The 20524-nt window shown below is 39.7% G+C and overlaps 1 protein-coding gene across 40 annotated transcripts in view; it reads left to right on the plus strand.

Moving 5' to 3' along the window:
• Positions 1-20524, plus strand: part of NRXN3 (neurexin 3) — an 887795-nt gene that overhangs the window by 296954 nt on the left and 570317 nt on the right. For 37 of the 40 annotated variants that reach the window (XR_014946731.1, XR_014946732.1, XR_014946734.1 and 34 more), the window contains 2 exons: positions 10079-10282; positions 17481-17507. Coding sequence is in view for 31 of the 40 variants with exons in the window: in XM_085549250.1 (XP_085405376.1) it covers positions 10079-10282; positions 17481-17507 (231 nt within the window). In the remaining 9 variants the exon portion in view is untranslated. The remainder of the gene's footprint in view (positions 1-10078; positions 10283-17480; positions 17508-20524) is intronic. The other 3 variants (XM_085549254.1, XM_085549260.1, XM_085549266.1) reach the window with 1 other exon arrangement.

Here is a 20524-nt window from a genome sequence, read left to right on the forward strand (position 1 = left end):
GCTACATTTTCAATAACACTGTGGTGTATGATTTTTGTGGATACATTTAGTCTGTGGTTTGTAGAGCCATGTTTTCCCTCTGCACAGTTTCCTATTGAAGCACACCTTCCAAGACTTCCCAAAGTTTGGGCTTTAGTGGCTATCACAGGAAAAAAAAGAAAAAGAAAATTGAATCTTGTTTAGTCTATGCTGTGCACTTTCCTTAAGCCAGCAGCCAAAGGCAAAATATGATTTTCAGAAAACACAACTGAGGGGAGGTTAACTGTTCTTTTACACTAAGTAACAAATTTAGTTCATACCGTAGCTTTCCTTTCCAAAGATGATAGGCTAATGATAACTGTCTTTCTAGTGGATTTCCCAGATCTATGGATTTTATAGCAGTGCACGTACCTCCTGGAAATTTGGGGGAGTAAGTTGAGTACTGTGAGCCACCCTTAGAATCCTCATGAGGGAAAATTAAGCCTTTTATGTTTCACCTGTGATTCAGGAGCCCGTGTGAGACGCTGGCAGTTTGTTCAATGAAAGCATAGCAGCTTGTGGGCAAAAAAGGACAGAAGGCGCAGAAGAGGTGGATTATGTTAGTCTGTCACAGTATTCTTCTAACTGTAATTCTAATGAGACAATTTAACTGGGGTAAATATTTACCCAAGGACACAGAGTGCCTGCAGGAGAACCAAGTTTTGAATCTCCTGTTTCTTCAAATCTTCTGTTTCTCCAGTCATGGCAACGTGCTGTAAGCAACTTTACCATTAATATTATAATACATGAGGCAAAATCTTTTCCAGCTCAGGGTTCAGTAGCAATTTGCAGGTGTAGTATGATGTCTCTGAAATGTTTCATTGTCCAGTAAAATCAGGGCACTGTTGCATTTGTCATAGAATAATCCTAGTTGAAAGGGATCTCTGGAAGCCTATTGCAATTGCCTCTTTGAAGTGCGACCAGCATCAAGAGTAGAACAGGGTGTTCTGGTCTCCAGTTGAGTTTTGAAAATTTCCAGGGGTGGAATTTCCACCACCTTCCCTTGTATTTGATTGCCTTCCATGTGTAATTTTTTCCACTTACTTCAAATCATCTTCTGCCTTTTTCTTACACTGCGTACCTCTGAGATGAGGCAAGCTCCGTGTTCACTATAATCCCTTTTTCTTGGTGAACATACTGAAGACAGTGATCATGTGCTTCATGAAGCTTGACAGTACTGTGAAAAAGGACTTAGAGCTGTTGGAACTAAAGAGAAGTCACATAATTTTTTTATACCCTGTCACTCACATAATGTAAACTCTCAGACCCTCATTCTAGCAGCAGATTTCCCTGTGATTTTCTCATTCTGTTCTAGCATTTGATGAACAATTCTTCTGTTCTAAGCCTTCTTGCAAGAGATTTCTTCTCAAACAGTTGCACACAGCTTTGTAAATGTTAGAGTGACATTTGGAGTAAGCTTGAAGAGCCCGTGTACTTCTCCTTGGTTCCCCCGCGTCTCTGCCAATCTTTAGTATGGCAACACAGCCTCATTCTTCACCTCCCAGGGCTAGCACTAACATTTACAAGCTACAGTCTCTGTCTGCAAATATTTCCATGATGCTGCTCAGTGCTGTTTCAGCTCCTCCCCAGCCCAGATTAAATGTTTGCAGCCTGAAGAAGGGAGAGGTTAAGTTTATCAGATAACATTTACCTTTCATTATGAATTAAATTTGTTTGTCTGTTTGTTTACTGTTAGCTCACTACATGGCAATACCTCACCCCTGTAGTTAGCTTATCCTCTTCTATGTGTGACCATGGCAGGAGGAGAGGAAGCACATAATAAGCCTGATGCTTGTGTAAGTTGGTGGAGCCTTCTGTATACAATAGTCACAAGTTTGCGTCAGGAGCTGAAAGGCTGGTTCATTATGGAAGTTAGAACAGTGAGAACCCAGAGTTCCAAGCCTTGTGAGGTCTAGTAGTGGAGGTTTTTTTTTTAATCCTGTCTCCAAATATGTCTCCTCAGGATCAATTTAAAATTTAGAGTGTCTCCACTGATGTGATTTTCCTCTGTAATGATGGGAGTTTCACAGGTTTACTTAGGTTCCTGAGATTTCATCCACTTTGAGCTAAAGGTTATCAGGGCAACTTTACTTGATTTGGGTATCACACCACCTCATTTTAGTACTAAGTTAGAAAAGCATGTTGTTCATTTTGGATTCTAGTAAAAAAATTGGGATAGTTCTGAAAAAAAAAAAAAATCAATCAATTTCTGCTGTTGCAGTCATTTAGATGTCTTAACTTTATCAACTGAGCTAATTTTTTTACTCTGAGGAGAGAATATCACAGTGCTTGTGATAAACCCTGCACCTTGATACACCTTGGGGCTGTTAATTTGCCTCTTTTACCTTTGCTACTTCCATTTTATTGATATGTAGGTAGTAATTTTTCTGACAGTAATTTGATATTTCTACTTGTGTTTGGAAAAAACAACTTAGGAAACAGGAAATAAATAGCATACTGGAACAGGGAGGAAACAGTGGTATTGCAAAGGAAATGGTAAATAGGATATTTATTCTGTTCTGACTTTCAAGGTAAATAAATAGGTTTGGTTTGTACTTCAGATGTTCTTCAGGAACTTCTTGTTTTATGTTATCCCACCAGCATTTCTAAGCTATTTTCAGACTTAAGTGTTTGTTGAAAGTCTTGAAATATTCCAAATAATGCTGTGCAATAAATTTTGCAAGATTTTGAAAAGAAACATTTGATGAAAAATATTCATCCAGATGTCATCTGATCTATGAAAACATTTGCTAGCAATTTTTGTCTGTAGCTGTGGCCTTATAAGTGACAATTATTATTACTGCTCCACCAGTATTCTTGCATCCCTGAAAATGTGATGAATGCCTTGAAGCTTGCTCCATTATCTCTCTCGTTTGCTGCTCATTTGGAAATGTTTTGTACACATTGTACTGATAAGGGTGTCTTATGTAATTATGCTACTTTTAGTGCTCATTTGCTCTTAACTGACATGCACTGTTCAAATCTGGAGCTTTTGAATTCAAGACAGTAATATACAAATCAGAGATATATCAGAGCTGGAAAACAGAAGAGGCAACTTATTGAAAATAAAAACTGGAAGTTGCTGAGTGAATGGGATTTTCTTCAGAGGAGTTGTGAGCAATGGTATGCAGAACTTCAGTATATGAAGGTCCTTCTGTAAAGTAGATAGATACAGTACAGTAGATGGGGAAGTTGAATAAGGAAATAAGTGATTGTCTTTATTTGAAGAAAAGAGAAATTGGGATTAATGTTACAAAAATACTTTGATCTGTGAGGTAGCTATGCATCAGAAGAAACAGTCCAGGTTCCTTATAATTCTGGTGCTCTCTCTCTAACAACTGCTTTATCTTCATGAATTTTCAGTGCATAATAGCTAATGCAGATGCTATTGACATCTTGGCAGGATGAAATCTTTAAAGCAGAACAGCTTTGTTCTTGCTAGTGCAGTAAACCTACAGTTGGTGATTAGTGGTACTATTTGCAGTGAATTTTGCTAGACTAATAAAACTCCATCTTATTTCTAACGGTTCCCTTTAGGTGAATATTTTGTTTTGTTTTCTGTTACTGTCCTTGCAAATGCTGGTGAATTGCATTTACATCCCTTCTAGTTATTCATTCCTGTTTGGCAGGGTACATGGGGTGAGATCTGTGGCACTTCAGTGTGAGACATCCAAGAAAAAAATTCAGTTTGCTGGAAAAAGCATTGTCATGCATAGAGCAGACATGGGCTTCTTTTTGGGTCAGGGGAGGAAAACGACTAAAGCACTGCTGGCTCCACATCACTGTGGAGCAGTGATGAGCTGTGAGAGCATCCCTAGGGTCTGCCTGCCCCAGTGCCTCTGCTACCCTGCTGTGGCACTGTTTCGGTCCCTCAGAGCTCCCCAAACCCTGCACAAGGCTCAAGACCAAATGTTGGCCTCAGAGCCATTAGCCCCAGCATCAGGGAGGCCACAGCAGGGCCAGACTCCAGCTCCCTACCACTCTGCCCCTCCAGCCATGGGTCTGCTCAACTGTGCTTGTGTCCTGGCCCTCTCACTGTTGCCCTGCCCAGTGATCGCTGTACTTGATCCTGGGCCTGACTGATAGACCTCCCAACTTGACCTTGGACCTTCCATATTGCAATGATGCTGCCTTGATTGGACCTGGCCACCATCTGCAGGCCTGTCAGGTTTCACATGGCTCCTGGCTGTCAGGGAGAAACCCTGCTTCTGCCCCTCTGTGATATCTGAAGTCATAACTGCCTGTGAGTATTTAAAATTCCCATTACATTTTTTTTTTTCCACACAAAAACAGGAGCATTAACTCTTGGGTCACAGTATGATTGCAGCCTAAATGATTATAATGCTCCCAAAACTTCCATTGCTTCCACTTAGGCAAAACTCTGTTTTCTTTCAGAACCTATTGTGCAGGAAGTCTGCTTACTTTAAATAAGCTCCTGCACTGAGTTTTTGAGGAAACAAGCCTTGAAGCTCTGGGATCAAGCCTTGCTTTTTCTGCATGTTTGTGATTGTTTTGGATGATGGTTTTCTGGATAACATAATTTCTTTGAAGTTTGTAAGATACAACTTGTTTTTACAGTTACAAATGCTTTTCTTGACACTGAACTAAGTTGAAACTCTATTCTTTGTGCAGAGTTTAACCAGTTAGATTAGGCCCCCAGAATCTCTGTACCTCCTTGTGTTTTCTGTGAGTGTATGGGGACACTCCTGGAAATCTTTCTTTCCATCTAATGAAACAGATGGGATTTGCTAGAGGTTAATGGAAAAGTTTATGGACAGATCTTGGCTAGCTTTTCATTTGGTTTAATCATCTCCTGTTGCAGATGAGTGGTTGTGAGTAGCTGTAACTGAGTCCTGCTTTTTGACATACCAACTTGTAAAAGCTATGGTTTCCTTGTGGATGACCACAAGTAGTGCATGGGGACAGGACTAGGGGTAATGGGATGAAACTTCAGCATAGGAAGTTCCACACGAACGTGCGGAAGAACTTCTTTACAGTGAGGGTGACGGAGCACTGGAACAGGCTGCCCAGGGTGTCTCCTTCTCTGGAGATATTCAAGACCCGCCTGGATGCCTACCTGTGCGACATGGTGTAGGGAACCTGCTTTGGCAGGGGGGTTGGACTCGATGATCTCTGGAGGTCCCTTCCAACCCCTACAATTCTGTGATTCTGTGGCCAGCAGGCACTGAGTCAGCAGTGTGGTGGGGCAGCCATCTAGTAAGCCTGCTCAGGGCACCCCACTCTATATGCTGGCACCAAGAGACTGAATGCTGTGCTGCTATTACAAATGGGTATGGATAATATGTAAGTCCAGTCTTGAGGGGAATTCAAGCACAGCTGTAAGTTCTGTATATAGAACCATTCTCTCCTAGTGCTCCTGGTTCTGCGGTGCTAGCAGGAGGAGCAGGAAAAATATGCATTTATCTTAAAATACAGCAGATTTTTTTTTCAGTGTAAAAAAGATTTATAAAGAGATGTCTGGCTCTCTTTCTTAAGGTCAAGATCTTGAAGGATATTTGAATTCTTGCAGGAAAGTGGAAATGTGCAGTCTGTATTTCCTATAGTTTTGAACTAACATGTTAGTTCTTTTCCACTCTTGGTCCTTGCTATTATGCCTCTCTGCTGTTAATGCTTTTCTCTAGAAGCCCTACTCAGTGGGAATGGGGAGTGATGGCTGACTCTCCTGAATGTGACTGTATGAGGAATGCATAGTGTGCCCTGATTTACTGTCATTCACTTCAGCTGAACTTTTCATGAAGAGGAGATATTTTTTTTTCCTTATTCTTTCATGGTCATCTTTTTGGAGATTTCAAGAAAAAAGAAAGCTCTTTTGTAGTCTGGGAGACAGGGGGAAAACCACAAGGAAGAACAAAGGATTCTGGGAAAGCTGAAAAGGATGGAAAGCAGAAAAGAATGGAGATTAATACAGGAGAAAGGGTAGAAACCAAGAGAAAGAGCATGAAGAGATACTGAATATTTTTCTATCTCTGTGTTGCAAGAGTACTCCTGTTGCCACCTCCCTAGGATGTTTATGCAGAGCTTTGTGGGGAAGCAGCAGTAAATTGCTCCTTTGGATGCTAAGTGCAAAATTAAAGCTGGCAGGGTCTCAGAGCACAAGACTGGGAAGCTAATTGCTCCTAATAACATATCGATTTTCACAGATCTCTGGCATTATGTCAGGGCAGTTTTGAACTAGCACCTGGTTTCTTCCTCTTTCCATCTCCAAGCTAATGGCGATGAAGCTTCTGGCATTGAGATCGCTGATAAATGCAGCTCTAGATATTTTGTCTATAATGCAGGTCCCTGCAGCATGGGTGAAATCTGTTGTGCTACACATTGCTCCAGATATAGTAGCTACCCTGAAAATAGACAGGTGGAAGGAATGTGCATATATTTTAACTTGAATAACTATGTTGCTGCTGCTGCTTGTATTTATGGTGCTGTACATCAGTGTTACAGTCCCTTTGCTGCAGTTGGCTAAGGAGAATCAAATGAATGCCTGTTTTCAGGCAAAAGTTGCCAGCACAGGAGTCTGAGGTCACCTAGTTGTTGCCAGGTTACATTCAATCATCAGCAGATTTTCTATGTGTGTTGCTTAGCGATAATGTGCCATTCCTTGAATTTTGGGGACTGCTGTTAGGACAAGGAGATATGATTTATTTCTGGGACTGCTACTAAGCAATACCCCCCTCTGAAGGACTATTCTTACAGTTAGAGGGAAAGCTCTGCTTGCAAGGAGATGAGCTGAAAACGCTTCTAGATACCTCAGATGGTGAAGACTTGTAAGGTGAGAATGACATTTCTTACATTTAAAAGATGTCAGGTGCTTAGGTAGTCTGGACTGGAACAGGCTCAGGTCAGCACAGGGCACACACAAGGGCAGGAACTCATTTTCTCACATGGTTGTGTAGAGGCTGCATCAACTATTTCAGGCTATTTGATTTTATCTGCATAGTTGTTGCAAGGATTCAGTGCTGTATTTGTATGAGATTGGCCAGAAAAGAGACATTAACTTAAACTGAAGTAATACCTGCTTTAGGGTACTATTGAATATCAGCTGAAACACTGTCTTGATTTTAAAATTATTTTTGATTATCCCTTCCAATTGGAAATGTACTTTCAGCTTTCCTCTGTCTGGCTTGTCTCTACTAATTATAAATTGACATGGCTGTTAGTATGGTGACTGGAACTATATTGAGAACCCTTAGGTTCTCTTTGCATTCCATACACAGGATGCTGTGGGCAGAGCTTAGCAAAGAATACCTAGAAGAACAAGCAAGGAGTTCAAGAGGTGGGAAGGAGAGATCTTCCTCTGTATGAGATTTTTTTTTGCCTCCTACATTACATTTTGGCCTTGGGGCTCCTCTGGCTTTATGTCACTGTGTAATTCATTCCAAGTACAAGTCATGCTTATAGAATTTGAATCTGGGGTTAATTTAGGAATTTAGTGGGTTTCTCTTTTTTTTTTCCCCCCCCCCCCCCCCCCCCCTGACATTTTCGACTTCAGAATTTAATTCAGAAACTATTCAAAACACTGAGTTCTAGATTTTTGTGCCATCTTCAGCAATTCTGGGTGTTCTTAGTATTGTTCTTACACAAATATAATAATAAGCATTTGCATTTCTTGTCTACAGACAGTAATCTGCCAATGGAGACAGTGGAGTTGAAGGGCACAAATGAGTTATTTTAGAAGGGAAGAGAGTCATTATTACTACTCTTTTGATTTATTGTCTTGCAGTGTCTGCATAGCCCCTCCCCCCCCACCCCTCCACCCCCTCGGGTAATTCCAAGTACCCAAGGCATGGCTATGTGAGCAAGAAAGCAGCAGAGATGAGGTGCTTATGTCAGCGACTCCCACTCATGGTCCTGATACTCTCCATTCCCTTTCCCACGGGTATTCAGGTGCTAGGGCTCACAGCTTTTTCATGCAAGGCTCATCTGAGCTGAAGGCATCAAAAGAGCCATTTCATGCTTGACTGCATTTTCTAATACAATCCACACAGAGAGGAGAGAGAGCAAGGAGGGTTTGTGTGTACATACACATTGACTTTGAGTGTATTTATAATGTACAGTACGTTTGGTTCCAGCTTGCAGCTGTGGGTGGTAAGAAAGAAATGCAGACATGAGGGGGAAGAGAATTGCACTTTGAAAAGTAGGAAACCATTTCCCCCCACCTTGAAAAAAATGTCTTTCTTTCCCACTCTGTTTCTTGGCCAAGCGAAGATGTGAGCAGCACTGGCAGCTGGTACCCAGAAGGTGTATGTGTGGCTGAGTGGGTGTTGCATGTAGAGCACTTTGTGCATATAGACCATGACAATGCGTGGGGAGTGCAGCTTAGAACACTGGTGAATAAAGATGTTGTTCACAGACATGTTACTTTAACAGTGCTCACAGAGAAGTTTTTTTTCTTAATCAGTTTGTATATCCCATGACCAGCAGAGGTGCTGCATGCTGTCTGTTAGTATGATGGGCTGCTGCACCAGCCCAACCACAGTGATCCCCATCAAATGTTTTGTAACTATATTCACTGTTTACCACTTATTTTGTATATTTTTTACCACACTGCATGTCTATTTCTAGCCACTCTGGATCCTTTCCAGCATGGACTTGTGGTTGTTCATTTTCCCATCCAACTCTCCTACTCTAGCACCAAACATTTAGGCCTTGAGAGGACTATTAAGAATTAGCTCTAATAAGCTTACTGTTCCCTCTAGAAGTTCCACTCCTATCAGCATGAGGGGATTGGCTGATTATTGAAATGGAAATGCCTAAGAAGAACATGTATATTCCAAATGTTTGTTGTTTAAGTTGATGCTGTGTTTTCTTTCCTTGTGTAGGTAGGGAGGCTGGTGAGAATCTTGGTAGGAGTGCTTTACAGAGGATTCATTTCATGTGCCTGGAGAGTTTAAATCAGTCTTCTTTTTCTACCTCTGGGATTTTTATTCATATCTTTGTTTTAAAAGTCCTACATGAAGTAATCTACATATCTGTCTTCGGTAGGAAATGGTTCTGGGGGAAGGGGATGCTCTGATTCATTCATTAACATATTTATGCAGACTTGTAAATTTTGCTGGTAGAAGTGCTTTAGAGCACATGCACAGACTGAAACAATGATTGTCATGTCATACTGGTTGCTGCACTTCTTTCACAAGTAACTCTATCCCTTCAGAGAAAACTTCCAGTTTCCACAGGCAAAACTCTTCTTAGTCTAACTTAAACTTTGCTAACATTTTCATTTTCCTGCTTTAGATGTTGTATGTTCCTTTTCATTCTGCTACTTCTAACTACATGGGTTTTTTTCACTTCTCTAAAATAAATTCTCTCTTCTAGAGAATTGTATAGGTCGTATATTAATGATAATTCATATTTAATGGCTAGGCTTGCTTAACTTGATAAATGAAATTCTACCTCCAGAAACAACAGAACAAATAAAGGACTTAATTCTTTCTTGCTTGTTCTGTGTACCTCTTGTCTGATTTGTCTATTTAGGCCATGGTCACCTTTCTAGATTCTGTGGTTGTACAAAGTTTGCATTTAAGATTTATTGTTGAGGGACCGTGTTGCCACAGACTATAGCTGTATATTGTTTCTCTTTTCCTTTAAAGTCCCAATAATGGAATGAAATTCCTTACTCAGTAAACAGCAACTCTTAAGAGCAACAGAAATAGAAACTGAATATTTGGAGGCAAGACTAAATGCCCTAGGAGAAGCATTTGAGCTGGTCACGCCAGCAAGTGTTAGGATAGGATGGACTAATGGAGAAAAGCGCGTTTTCTGGAAGACATGAAAAATGGAGGCTGTCCTAGCTCATTATCACAAAAGGGCCCCAAGCTAACATACATCTTTTTTCCCCCCCCTCATTCTTATGATTTAGAGTTGCTGGATGTTGTTGAACAGCAGCTCTGTTCTACTCCAGAGTGATATACTGTTCTTGGAGTGTGTGGCAAGTGTCTGTAAACACAGTGCTCTTTAATAGATGTCAGGTTTCCTTAGGTGTGGAGATCATGTAGAAGCATAACTTATTTTCATTGTTTTGAAATTGTTTGCTGATTCCTTACAGAGGCCTCTATCTTGAGCTATGATGGCAGCATGTACATGAAGATCATCATGCCTATGGTCATGCATACTGAGGCAGAAGACGTGTCCTTCCGTTTCATGTCCCAGCGTGCCTATGGGCTGTTGATGGCAACCACCTCACGAGATTCTGCTGACACTCTGCGCCTGGAGCTGGATGGAGGCCGTGTCAAACTTATGGTCAACTTAGGTATCGTATAAAAACCTCCCACTGCCTTCACTCTTAGTTTGGGCTTGTGGTTAGTGGTTTTTTAAATTATTTTGTTTAATTTCTGTTGGTTTGATTGGATTGGATTGATCTCAAAAATAGCTGCTGAGACCTTCATAATTATATTCTCTGTGGAGATTAACTCTTACTTGTATTGCTGCATGGAGATTTGCTGTTAGTTCCTTGTTATGAACAGTGTTGGTTTTAAAGTCTAAGTTTTTAAGTTTCCTTTCTGGGTCTGGGACTGGTGAGCTCTGTGTGAGACATGCTGCTTGGTCCATCTTTTGATCAGTTACATCCCTCATTCATTCAGAATCACTCAAAACAGTCAAAGCCAAATATGAGAATTAAGCAAAATGGATATGGTGGCAAGCAGAAGTCTTGTGAATCCCAAACCTTTTACAGAATTTGCCAATGTTTGCTACAGCTTGCTCTTAACTAGTTTATTTTGCTAAGCTACTAATTATTTCTATTTCATAATTCCTTTATCTTTCAGCTTTTGGTATCTTTTGATTGTGTCTTTGTTAAAATAAAGGCAACAGTAATGAAAGTGCACCCCCACACACACACCCTAAAAAGTTGTGTTCTGTCTCCTTAGAGTCATAGAAAATAATAAAAGACCATTAGAAACGTGTTCAATAATAATAATAGCAGAATATTTTAAGAGAATGAGTGAGCTGTTTGATTATCATCTATCAATTTTCTTACCAGTGAATGACAAATAGCCTCCTTTTTAAAGAACGTGAGCACAGGAGGTGAAGTTTTCTTTCATTTACACTGATGCAACTTGTTGCTTCATGTGAATCACGCAATATAACTAAGAAGAGATTTTGGATCAAAAGGCAGAACTGTCATGATACTGGAAAATATTAAACCTCTTCTGAAGTCCAGGGTACTTGATGTAATTTATTGTTAAAGATGTTCGTGGTCTGCAAAAGCTTGTGCCAGCTTTCAAAATTCCAAATCTGACAGGAGCAAGCTGTGACATTATTTTGAGCTAATAACACCAGCACTATGGAAGTCCCACTATGTTGATATCAGGAGCAAACTGTAGTGATTTTGTAGAGTGTAGCAGTGTTTTGTTGTTTTTTTTTTAACCCATACCTGTAGTAATGGCTCTTGTTTTTCAACTCATGTCCTAGGTAGGTATTGTAAACTTACCAAGGACTTTCTGTGCCACAGTTGAGCTTGAGTGATGATTTTAATGTTTCTTATCCTCACCTGGGAAATATGTTGTCCAGTAAGTGGCCAGTTTGTTTTAAAAAATTAATTCTATATATATATAATTTAAATCTCATATGAGACTGTAGCATTAACTTTTGAGGTAGAATTGAAGCAGGTGAACATGCACTTAAGCAAGTTCATGTTTATTAACAGTAGTCTCTGTCCAAAGGGTTATAGTGACAAGATTTGTACTATGGAAATAAAATGAAACAGAAAAGGCAAAAACAAACAAACAAACAAACAGAACTACGAGATATGGTTTCTGTTTAGTACAATTGGAAAAGTTTAAATCACCACTGAGTGTCCAGCTAGCTTAGGAATATTTGCTATACTCAGCAGGTAGTGGGCAAAGGAAATAGGTCAGCTTCAACTAGGATAGTAGTTTCTCAAACAGAAATAGTGCTGACACTGATCTCTCACTGTTTCAACTTATTGTAAGAATGCCAAACTCAATTCTTTCAAGTCATTCTCCAAAGAAGTGTTGCAAATCTAAGGTATTTTCCTTTACTCAGGACTTTCTTGCCTTCAAAACCGCAGCGTTCCCTTGCTGTTGGAGAAAGAAAGTATAAGTAGGGATGATCTTAACTGAGCCACTTAAATTCTGCTGTTTACTAGAAGTCACACCTAACACTTTAAGGAGACTGATTATAGCCAAAATGTCACAAATAAGAACCAAGTCTTCATCGTTTGACCCTGCCAAAATCCTCTTACCTGTCAGAAATGTAATAAACACCCTCTGAAGCTGATCATGCTTGGAGCTGACTTGCTGCATGTCACTATCCCCCTGAGCATCTAACCAATGACACGTGTGTGTAAACAGAGACTGTTTTGAGTGGTGAATTATATAATTGTGCTCTTCTTATGAGTCATTTAAAACTATTACTAAGAGTTGTCTCTTCTTTGATCTATTCCATTTGATTACTTGTTATCATTTGTGTGGTTATATAGGTATTTCCTGTGTTGTTTTTTTATTTTCTTTCTTTTTTTTTTTAATTATTATTATTATTTTTTTTACTCTTCTATGTATTTCAGTTGTAAAGCTTTCCCATACCCCATCAGCCATAGTAAATCAAAAGATGGTATTCAACCCTTCAAAGGCCTGAAGCCTGCGGCCAGCACAGCAAACAGCCCTGAGAACAGAGTGTACAGAGCAGCCTGCAGGGGCTGGCATATCCCACAACCTCCTCAACACACACAGTGTTGTCCTGGCTTCAGCTGGGGGATACATCATACAGTGGGCATGGGGGCTTGCTGTAGAAGGTAGGGAGGGATAAGAGCAGTGGTAAATAATTCTGTAAGAAAGAGGAGAGAGGAAGTAGTTTCAGACCTTTCCCATGTCAGTCCCTGAGGCAGTCCAGTCTGCATGTTGACAGCAAGTTTCACAGTAGTTTGAGTGTTTGTTGTGTGAAGAATACAAGTCTAAATGTGACGCTGATCTCACTTCTGTTGATAAGGATTCTGAGGAAATGAGTGCACAGTGAAAGGAGAGAGAGAGAGAGAGAGAGAGATGAAGCACGTAATAGCTTGGAACATGCTTGGGACTAATTTCTGATGCTGAAATTTGCATAAAGGGAAAGAAATGGCTGGTCCTGTAGGGAGATGTACCTTCATTTTCTTTTCCTCCCATTGGTGAATGGGAAAATTATAGTTTCACTGACTTTTATTAAAGAATATTTTAGTTTTGTTTCTTGTTGGATAGACTCAGCTTCAGGGCACTGGTGTGTACAACAAATTCTGCCTACAACCTGTTATCTGAGTCAGTTCTCCTGCAAAGAAATACGACTATGCCTGTCTCCTACCTTTTCTCCTTAGGGTTTTCAGAGACATCTTTGTCTTTCCAAAATGTACAGATTTTTATTAATAATTCATATGTAAAGACAGATCATACACATTTTTTTTAAACATACATGAACTTTTAGACCAAATTTTGCATCATGCATGCACATGTGAAAAAGTGTTCCTAGACATGCTTTTTTTATATACTCAATACATACAGTGACTTTTTTATTACAATAAAATATATATACATATCTGTCATCTTCCCTTTAATACTAACAAGTAGGTATACAGTCTGAGAAGTAAGGGAGACAAAGAGCTGCATTGTAGCAAGGGGGAAGAATGCACAGGGCCTCATCTGACTTCCCCACAGGGGATAACCTAGATTGATTCAAAGTTGTCAGACTCTGATTATCTTTCTTGTTCTATCTAACTTTGAAGTGCTCTTCCATAATCACATGTGGATGCTCTTCAAAAGGACCAAACACTTTGTCCTCCCATAGCAAAGGTGATAGATTGAAGGAAAAAGACAGGCTGGGACCTCAGCAATTGCAGATAATGTAAATATCACCATTCTGTGGCAAAAAAATACAGATACAGAACAGTAGTAAGAAACACAGACATAACTCCTGGAGACTTCATTAGTCTGTTACTAATGGTATTCAAACAATGAATCTTGAACATTAGTTAGCTGGAGTGAAGCTATTTAACCTTTCTGCAAGGAAAGAGTCTTTGTCCTAGTTTCCTTGTGATATGCTCTGGAAAACCTAAGCATCCATGCACTGAGGAAGCAGTATCTGATTTACAATAGGAATAACAATTGCAGAAAGTAACTGTATAAGTTCTTTTCAGGTCATCCTGCTCCCCATGTCCTTACAGAAATGAAGTTACTTTATGTCTGTCCTCCAGACATCTCATTCAGTGGTAGAACTGGCTGCTTACTGGATTTACAGCTGTTTAGGCACACTCATCTTTGAAGTCCAAAGAAAAGGAAACTTTTTTTTAAAGACAGGAATACAACCATACCTAAACGAAATAAATCACATCAGTAGAAGCTGATAACAGTGCTGAGAGCCTTAGATGATAATTATCAAAAGTCTTACTGCACTTCTGGGTGACTCTTGAGCAGTTCTTTTAATCATTCCTGAATTCTGCAACTGCTGAGCATGAACTCTTCACTTTACTGTCAGGGAAAGCATCCTTAGCTTTGGGCTTTGTGCTGTTATACTAGTTTAGAGGAAACCAAGTATTTTCCTTGTTTCTAGAAACTGATGTAAGAGGGAGAAAACAGTTTCATGTATTCATGACTGTAATTTTGTTGTTGCTTTGGGCAAGGATCAGGATTAAGGAAATAAAAAAGTATTGTGCTAGTGTAGCACCTTTGGCTTTTGATGCCTCTTTTTTCAGTGACTGACTTGAGATTAATTTTTTTTCCAGAACTTCTCGGCAACTGCAGCTTCCATAGCTTGCCCAACAGCAATAGTGTGAGATTTTAATGTCTTTCTCTACAATGCGCTTTCAATTCTTAAAGGCCTGTTAACCTGATGGCTCCCTAGATATTCTAGTTTCTTTTCTTCTGGCAATTGCCATGGTACTGAAGTACCGCACCTTGACTAACTTCCATTTGTAAAACAGAAAAGGAATTGGATATTAGAATACCTCTGCTTGGTGTAAGAAAGCGCTTTGTAGAGATAAGTAATGTGGTGGATTGAGAGTCTTTGTGGCAGAGTGCATCAGTGTTAGCCCAGGTGCGGGAGCGTGTGGCAGTGCTGGTGTAGTACCACAGGCAGATGTAGGAGCTTAGCAGCCAAGCAAGAACCTGCTGACCTAGCTGGACCAAGGCTTGTTCAGGTGTTGATTCTTCTGGAGCAAGATCAGGTGTTTTTTTCTGGCACTTTTTTTGTAGCATTGCAGAGTCTGGAGATCAGATGGTACCGTGATAGTTGTCAGGGCCACTCCCTCAGTGGCCTGGTCTCATTATTCTTTGAAACAGAAATCTACCTCTTAGGGTAAGGGCTACAATGACATCAATCCCTTCACTCAGAGCAGCCAGTGACTGAGGAGGGAAGTTCTAGGGCGTGTTGTTGTTTCAGTATTGCTTAAAACAAACAAACAACAACAACAAAAACCACCAAAAACCACTCTGCAGAGATCAGAATCACAACAGTGGTTTTAGTTTCTAAATTTGGTGAATGTTGCTGAGGACCAGCCATGTTTCCCTTTATGTCACACTTAACTGTTAAGCCCATAAATAATTCCCCTGTTCTAGCTTTATCTGCTGTGATCTCATTCACTTGCAGTGAGGTTCTAGAGTCTCTCTCACTCACTCTCTTTCAGGTTGTATAGGCAAGGGTAGCTGATTTGCCAACATATATGTGAGAGCTCCCCTTAACCCATCTAGCTGCTATATGGGATATAGCCACCACTGTATGGTGATCGTACCAATTGCTCCAGGGCTGTTTGCTCCCACTTTTCTGTTGCGGTTGACGACACATGACAAACCTAATCGCACAAAACCAAACCCAGATTTTCTCAAGGGAAGTTCTGGTTGAAAACAGATGCTTTATGGCTATGCTGTTCCTGATTGGTATACCCCTAACTTGTTATGACTCTTTATTTATAGGTCCTTACTCTTTCTCATCTTCTAAGATTGCATTTAGTTTCAGCTGCTGAAATAATTTTCCTTTTTCTGAGTAAACACAGATTTGGTCCAGTTAAGCAGCAAACTGCTTTCTATTTCTCGGCCATTCTGTTTAATCACTCTGGGCCATATCTATGCAGTACATACAACAATCTCTGCTAGTCAAACCTCAGTTACCTGGGTGACTGGTAGCATGGTGCTGTTATTTCTGGCCTGATTTCCCAAGAGAAGGTCAGCATCACTCAAAATATGCGATAGCTCTGATACAATAGCTTTCAAACACATTGGACACCACAGTAAAAGTTGTTCACAAGGCTGTAAGTAGACATTTATAAATGTAAGATTCTATGGGTCATATCTTGAGATATGCTGAGCATTAGTGTGTAAAATTAAAGAAACAATGCTCAGAAGCCCTCTAGCTCAGGCTCCCCCACCTCCATTCATTTTGCTGTTTATTAGGCTCTACAATCATAACTCTATTTTAATTTCTACATACCCCTTCTCCTCGCTCCCTTGTCCATAACCGCTGAATGAAGCAGGGTGAGCAAAGGTTCACAGATCTGCCACTTCACTGCCCAATTCATCTTCTCCCTGAACGTTATGAGCATTCCTTTCCATCTTAGCATTCAGGCAGGAGGTCGGGCTTTGAGGAACTGGCAGGGCTGGGAACTTTTGAAAGAATTTCCCATGTGCCCCACCAAGCAAAAAAAAAGAAAACAACCACAAAAACAATTAAAACAAAAAACATATTCCCACTCTCCAGAACTAGCTGAAATCTGGGCTGGGCGTTCGTGCGGTTAGCTGTTTGCAAGTGGCCATTTTATGACAGGACACAACTGGGCAGTATATTAACCCTTTCCTCACCTGAATGGACAGTGTTAAATGTGCCTGTGCACATACTAAAAAGTGTTCTGGGCTGGCACAAGGGGATATGAGTATAGGTTCTGTCTTTGGGAGAGCTGGAAAGGGTTAAATATTGCACCAACAAATCTCATAAACTGATTCTACAGGTATTCTGTGTTGGACAGATGGTGTATTTATGCAATAACAATACAAACTAATTCAAAAGAATCCAAGTGTAAAGGTTGACTTCAAACTTCAAGGTTTTCTAAAAGAGAAATTACACTGGAGTATGATTTGCATTTTAAGAGAGATTTTTTTCTGTGCTTAATTATCAATTTTTTTTCCTCATAATTCACATCAGTTCATGGTCTGGAGTAAAAGATACTCTTAGATGCATAGTCTATAAAAATAAAGTGTTAAGTGTGGGTATATATGTATATTGGTATATCTCTCTATACATATGTGTGTATATATACGTGTACGTATATATATATATTTATGTAACAAATATTTATGTAGAATATACTGTACATATACATCCACTCCTGAACTTGTACAGACTGTATATAAATATAAAATGGCCACATCTCTTTGCGTGTGTCTGTCCCCGGAAGGGTGGACTGATTGTTTTTGGATGTCTGCAGCTGTTACCTTGAAGGATGCAATTTCATCTTTCATTTATTTTTCCCCATCTAGACTGTATCAGGATAAACTGTAACGCCAGTAAGTTTTCCCTCAAGTTTCATTTTGTTCTCTTTATATATATATTAAAATAACTTTATTTTCTTTGTGGTTTTATAAACTGGTTTTCTTTTCTTTTTCTTGCTTCTTTTTTTTTTTTTAAAAAAAAGTCTTCTGAAATTGAAGGGTTGGGTAGAATATGAAGCTGTGGGGTGGAGGGAACTCTTCACGGTGATTGTATGTGAAAATTTTGTATTAGGTCTCTCCAAGGGGGAGATGAACTGTTATTTCATAGCTTCGCAGAAGAATGCCTGAAGAACCTGATGAGCTGATGTTATCTTTCACTGGTAACCTGTTGTCTTTATGAAAGCTTTTAAAGAGTCACATAAGAGTAACAACAGGTACTGTATGCACTTCTCCACTACAAAATGTCATGTGTATTTAAAAACAAACATAAACCAAACTTCAAACTCTCATTTTATTTCAGAATGGTGACAATCTGATATTTGTTCAAAGGCATTTTTATTTGAGTATAGAAGAAAGAGAATTAGATCTCAGATTTCAAGGATATTATCAGAACTATTTGAGAGTCTTTAGGGCAGACTTCTACTACTTGTCGGTTTCAGCCTATAAAAGCAAAGAAAGCTGCAGATTGATAGGACCATATAACCCTTGCATGAAAAATAATATTAAAAGACCACATTCAAATTTATGCTGTGGTTGAGCAAACAAAGTATTTTCTGTTTGTTTCAAAGAACTGTTTGATGTTGCTGTAGGCCTCAAACTAGAGTGTTTTTCTCAGAGAATAGTGCTTGCAGAGGAGAGCAAAGAAGCTGATGAAGAGACTAGAAAACTAGATTTATGAGAAGTGGCTAAGGGAATAGGGGTTGCTTATTTTGGAGAAGAGGAGGCTGAGGGGAGCCCTCATCTACAACTACCTGAAAGCAAGCTGAAGTAAGGTGGGTTTCTTCACTCAGGTGGTTAGTGGTAGAACACAAGGAAATTGGTGTCATAGCAAGCAAAGTTTAGATTTGACATTAGGAGGAATTTGTTCATGGAGAGGGTGGTCAAGCGTTGGAATGGGCTGCCCAGGAGAGTGGTGGAGTCTCCATCCCTGGAGGTTTTTGAGAGACATGTGGCCATGGCACTGAGGGACATGTGTGATGGGACACAATAGGTCAGATTGATTGTTGGGATTAAAGGTCTCTTTCCAGCCTAGGTTATGATGAAATGATGTGGTTTTTTTTTCAGAGACTGTGGTCTTTTTGTTTGTCAATGATCCCCATCCAATCTCCTAGAAGAATGAAAAGGAGTGTGTTGCAGCTCCAAAGGGAAAGCTTTCAAGTAGAAGTGGAGTACCACACTGCAGGGACAGTTGTAGCAGCACTGAGAGAACATTTTTGTTGAGGATTTTCTTAACATTTCTATGGTTTTGGTCTGAAAGTGTTTGTGCAGCAGTTTGTTGTTGTTGGTTGTGTTTTTGTTTTGTTTTTTTTCCCTGTTCCATTTTTCTTTCCAAGTCTGAAACATTATAGTTGTAGATTGGAGATCAGTTTTCCCTCCTGGTCACTTCCAGCTGCTTCAGATCCTACTTTTCAGAGAAGTGGAAACAGTTAGTTTCTTGGTCTTGGGAGGTGGAGCCTACAGTCAGAGACTGATGATAAAGTATTGGCTGATTTGTGATTATTTTGGTTTTAAGCCCTGATTTGCTACAGGAACTTGAGCATGTGTTCACAGCCTTGAGAAGTGCATCCTTTTGTCCCATTGCAGTAGGGATGGTCCTGTATGACTCAAAGCTTGTCTGCCCTTGTTGATTTCCTTTTGCTCTTCTAAGTTCAAATGCTGTATTTCAGGATGGAGTTGGCGATAGGAGAAAGCATATTGAATCTATGCTGGGATCGTCAGATTTCACCCAGCAATGTCAGAGGGCATTTGCATTAAAACCAGGATCTTTTTCATGTGCTCATAATGCTTAGCTACCCATAAGGCTATCGAGACACGTGTGCCATAATTCTTGTTTCTCTGTGTCACTTGAGCATCCATATCAGTTGCTCTGGTATCATCTGATGTTTTTGACATCATCTTCAACTGTTAATGATAGTTTGCTACTAAAGGCTCATCTATAGGAGACTGTTTTCAGGCAGGCTTTAGTAACAAGGTGCAAAGTTCTGGTTTTCATGCAAAGCAAAACATAGCAGTAATTGGAATAAATATATATATTAAAAAAAAAAAAAAGAGAGAGAGAAACATATTATCAGATCAATGGGAAAACAGTATGAATCCAATGTTTTTTGTTAGTTTCCCCATAAGCATCAAAGCATCTTGAATAATTTTGCTTCCATGCATTTTTAATGCACGAGGCTGCTGCATTTTTTAAGAGGCTTCCTCTGAAGGTTGATGATTATTTATTTATTTAAAAACACTTTGGATTTTCCTAATTTATTTTTTATGATACTTTGCTTAAAATGAACAACCCTTCTCCTATTTCCTCCAACACCTTGCTTCATTGCTTCATTGCTGTGTGTTGTGATGACTCAGGTCATCTGTTCTGCTTTCTAGAAGGAAACCTGCTGGGATTTGATTGATGGCAAACTGAAAATTCTTGCATGAATAAAATATGGTTGGGCAAGAATATAACACTGTAACCATTCTTGTAGGCACACTGACTTGTGTGTGGCACATTTACTTGTGAAGAGGGATTTAGCAACGTGCAGATATGTTTGCCCAGGTCTGTTGAAATAAGTAGAAGTGTTTTAAATTAACTTGATGAATAGGGTTACCAGTCAGTTGAAGAAGTTCAGGCCAAGCAGTCACCACTGTGAACTGAATGTAAGGATCTGGTTCCTGGTTATAAAACAAAACTGTACTTCTGGGATCTCACGGCATTTGCTAGCTTACTAGCAAGACCACAGCAAACGCTGAAGCTCATGCTATTTGGGAGGAATCTAGTAAAATCCATCAGGTAAGCATTTAGTTTTCAATATGTATTTGCTCTTCATTTTCATTGGAAAGAGTGAGAGATTTTTGTTTGCATATCTTTGGCATATCATAAACTTGAT

This window comes from Coturnix japonica, chromosome 5 (genome assembly GCF_054131305.1).
Source record: "Coturnix japonica strain WE chromosome 5, WE-NBRP24, whole genome shotgun sequence".
NCBI classification, from domain to species: Eukaryota; Metazoa; Chordata; class Aves; order Galliformes; family Phasianidae; genus Coturnix; species Coturnix japonica.